Here is a 4,229-nt window from a genome sequence, read left to right on the forward strand (position 1 = left end):
AAGTAAGCATACACTGAATGAAATAAAGAATATTATACAGACTCCCAACAGCAAACCAGAGGAGCGCAAGAATCAAGTCAAAGATTTGAAATGCGAAGAAGCGAGAAACACCCAACCGGAAAAGCAAAATGAAAAAAGAACCCCAAAATACGAAGATAGTGTAAGGAGCCTCTGGGACAGCTTCAAACGTACCAACATCAGAATTATAGGGGTACCAGAAGATGAGAGAGAGCAAGATATTGAAAACCTATTTGAAGAAATAATGACAGAAAACTTCCCCCACCTGGTGAAAGAAATAGACTTCCAAGTCCAGGAAGCGCAGAGAACCCCAAACAAAAGGAATCCAAAGAGGACCACACCAAGACACATCATAATTAAAATGCCAAGAGCAAAAGACAAAGAGAGAATCTTAAAAGCAGCAAGAGAAAGAAACTCAGTTACCTACAAGGGAATACCCATACGACTGTCAGCTGATTTCTCAACAGAAACTTTGCAGGCCAGAAGAGAGTGGCAAGAAATATTCAAAGTGATGAATGCCAAGAACCTACAACCAAGATTACTTTATCCAGCAAAGCTATCATTCAGAATTGAAGGTCAGATAAAGAGCTTCACAGATAAGGAAAAGCTAAAGGAGTTCATCACCACCAAACCAGTATTATATGAAATGCTGAAAGGTATCCTTTAAGAAGAGGAAGAAGAAGAAAAAGGTAAAGATACAAATTATGAACAACAAATATGCATCTATCAACAAGTGAATCTAAGAATCAAGTGAATAAATACGGGATGTACAGAATGAACTGGTGATTATAATAGAATCAGGGACATAGAAAGGGAATGGACTTGGGGGAAAAAGGGGTGTGGGAGATGCGGGAAGAGACTGGACAAAAATCGTGCACCTATGGATGAGGACAGTGGGTGGGGAGTGAGGGCGGAGGGTGGGGTGGGAACTGGGAGGAGGGGAGTTATGGGGGGAAAAAGAGGAACAAATGTAATAATCTGAACAATAAAGATTTAATTTTTTTTAAAAAAAGAAAAATACATTTATTTTTTAATGTATACATGTACACTGATAGTCCGACAGAAAAAAAGAAAAAGAAACCAATGATGAGAGAGAATCATTGATCGGCTGCCTCCTGCACGCCCCCTACTGGGGATCGAGCCCATAACCCTGGGCAATCAAACCCGGGACCTTTCAGTCTGCAGGTTTGCTCTATCCACTGAGCCAAACCAGCTAGAGTGGCAATTCTTCTATTTTAAAAGTCTTTCTTTGGCGTGGGTGGGAGGGATAAAATGACAGAGTTTTAAGGGCAGTGAAAATGCTCTGTATATTATAATGATGGTTGTCCAAACCCATAAAATGTATAACACCAAAAGTGAACCCTAAAGTAAACTATGGACTTCAGGTAATTATGATGTATATAACAAATGCATCATTCTGGTGAATGATGCTGATAATGGAGAGGCAGGCAATGCATGTTCAGAGATAGAGGGTATATGAGAAATCTCTGTATCTTGCTCTGTTTTGTTGTGAACCTTTCTTTTAAACTACTCTAAAAGAAAGTCTTTAAAAACAACAACCCTAAAACTTCCTTCATCAATTATTTGGTTTTACTGAATACAGTTCACACAAAGAAAGGTAGGATAAATGTTTACTCCTTTATTTTCCAGCTTTCAGACTAATGAGTTAGGGCTCTTATAATTTATTAAAATAAAATGACTGATAAACGAGTTTGTTTTTATTGATTTTTTTTTGAGAGAGAGAAACATCAATTTGTTGTTCCACTTATTTATACATTCATTGGTTGATTCTTGTATGTGTTCTGACCAGGGATGGAACTGCCAACCTTGGTATATTGGAACAACACTCCAACCAACTGAACTACCTACCTGTCCAGGGTAATAAATGAGGTTTTTAAAAAATACATAATTATGAATTTATATATTTTCATAGATATAATGCATTTCAACCTATTTAAATCCAAATACACACTCGTTATTCTTTCTGATGCTCAAACTGTCCTATTTTATTTTAGGTTACTAAGAACCCTTTCTAGGTTGTTCTTATGACATAACTCTATGAGACTTAGATTGTCTCCTTGCTTTCTAGCCTAATAAAATGCCCTAGACCAGTGGTTCTCAACCTGTGGGTCACGACCCCTTTGAGGGTCGAATGACCCTTTCACAGGAGTCGCCTAAGATCATCGGAAAACACACATATATTTACATATTGTTTTTGTGATTAATCACTATGCTTTAATTATGTTCAATTTGTAACAATGAAGTTGGGGATCACCACAACATGAGGAACTATATTAAAGGGTCGCGGCATTAGGAAGGTTGAAAACCACTGCCCTAGACTCATATTTGAGATTCCTATCCCAGACCTAGAAAGCCATTTCTCCAAAAGGCCCTGGTTCCATTTAGTGGGAAAAGCCCACAATCTGGGGTATCAGAGGGTTTTAAATGTAAGCAAGACCTATGTTTTTGGGGTCTCTGCCCACCAGTTGCTAAACAAAGTTCCACTTGCACAATACATAACATTATACTAGGACTTAAAAAGTAGAAGACTAGATAGGGCGCTAAATTTACAAAGCTTTTCTTTTTTTTTTTTTTTTTTTTTTTTTTAAATATATTTTATTGATTTCTTACAGAGAGGAAGGGAGAGGGATAGAGAGTTAGAAACATCGATGAGAAAGAGACATCGATCAGCTGCCTCCTGCACATCTCCCACTGGGGATGTGTCCGCAACCCAGGTACATGCCCTTGACCGGAATCGAACCTGGGACCTTTCAGTCCGCAGGCCGACGCTCTATCCACTGAGCCAAACCGGTTTCGGCTACAAAGCTTTTCTTTAAAAACAAACAAACAGACAAACAAACATCTACTTCCTTCTCAGATGTCTAAGGAAATGAAAGGGAATATAAAATGTGATTACAAAATAAATGATTCACTGGGTCACAAATCATATTAAATTGCAAGTCAGATCAAATCCTCTCTATATAATTATGGCCAGTGAAAGCTGCACTATAAAGCAGAAATCTATAGCATTTGCGGGGAAAAAGAAAAAGTATCAAAACACATATCCAGAGACTCTAGCCTTTTGAAGTCTGAGCATTTTTTGTTAATCCTCACCAGAGGGTATTTTTTCCATTGATTTTTAGAGTGTGTGGAAAGGAAGGAGGGGGAGAGACAGAGAGAAACATCAATCGGTTGCCTCCCACAGGTGCCCTGATCAGAGCCAGGGGTGCAAACTGCAAACCAGGTATGTGCCCTTAACTGGGAATTGAACTGAAGACCCTTCGGTACACGGGCCAATGCTCTAACCACTTAGCCACACCAACCCAGGCTGGAGTCTAAGCTTTCTATATATTAGCCTTGTGAATCCAAACCAGGATAAACACTCACCTTCCAAAATGGCAGCTTCAGGTTCTGCCTGCACAACCACCTCTTCATACTCTATGGAACTTTCATTGTCAGAATCAGAACTACTTGGTACCTGCAAGTCTTCAGATACAGGATTGCTAGCCCCTGAATCATGAGAAGTAGTTGGCAAAGAAGGTTGGCTCCTGCTCACTTGAAAGTAAGCATCCAATGGTGGTGCTCTGGACCTATTTACAAAGAAAGGCAATAGAATGTACAATAGACCACCATCATAAAAATAACCCAATGTAATTTGGAGGTAAATCCTAGTCATCTGAACCCATCTCCAGGCCCTTAAATGCTGCCTTTGAACAAAATAGCAGAACTAGGCAGATGATGGCTGGTCTGTATACTTTCTTCCACTTAATTATATTAGCCCACACTGGAGCCTGACTCTTCTACTAAAAGCTAATTCTACTTTACTGGCCTCTTTGGCCATGTGTTAATACCTTTTAAAGGATATGACTCAGCAATCTGTCTGTCAATATTAGGGGGTTGGGAAGAGAAAATGGGTGTGAAGAAAAAGGGCCCTGTTGGTCAAATATGGTCTCATGGATTCTGCTGCTACAGTTGGGCAGATCAGGTCTTTTGGGATACAGAATGAAGTCTGGCTTCAGTCATCATTGTTTCAGCTCTTATTTTTAGACACTAGAGGCCCAGTGCACGAAATCTGTGCACTGGGGGGGGGGGGGGGGCCCCTGGGTGTGGTGGAAATCCCCTAGCCTGGGCGGTGGCCTTTCTCAAGCCGGGGGGCCCTCAGGGGCATGGAGAGCAGGGTTCTGGCTGAGCGGCGCCCCCCCCATGGAACA

The 4,229-nt window shown here is 40.5% G+C and overlaps 1 protein-coding gene across 3 annotated transcripts in view; it reads right to left on the reverse strand.

Moving 5' to 3' along the window:
* Positions 1–4,229, reverse strand: part of RFWD3 (ring finger and WD repeat domain 3) — a 35,652-nt gene that overhangs the window by 23,419 nt on the left and 8,004 nt on the right. For all 3 annotated transcript variants that reach the window (XM_014457976.2, XM_014457977.2, XM_023756077.1), the window contains exon 3: positions 3,406–3,608. In XM_014457976.2, coding sequence (XP_014313462.1) covers positions 3,406–3,608 — 203 coding nt within the window. The remainder of the gene's footprint in view (positions 1–3,405; positions 3,609–4,229) is intronic.

Source organism: Myotis lucifugus, unplaced genomic scaffold, assembly GCF_000147115.1.
Source record: "Myotis lucifugus unplaced genomic scaffold, Myoluc2.0 scaffold_88, whole genome shotgun sequence".
In the NCBI taxonomy this organism is placed as follows: Eukaryota; Metazoa; Chordata; class Mammalia; order Chiroptera; family Vespertilionidae; genus Myotis; species Myotis lucifugus.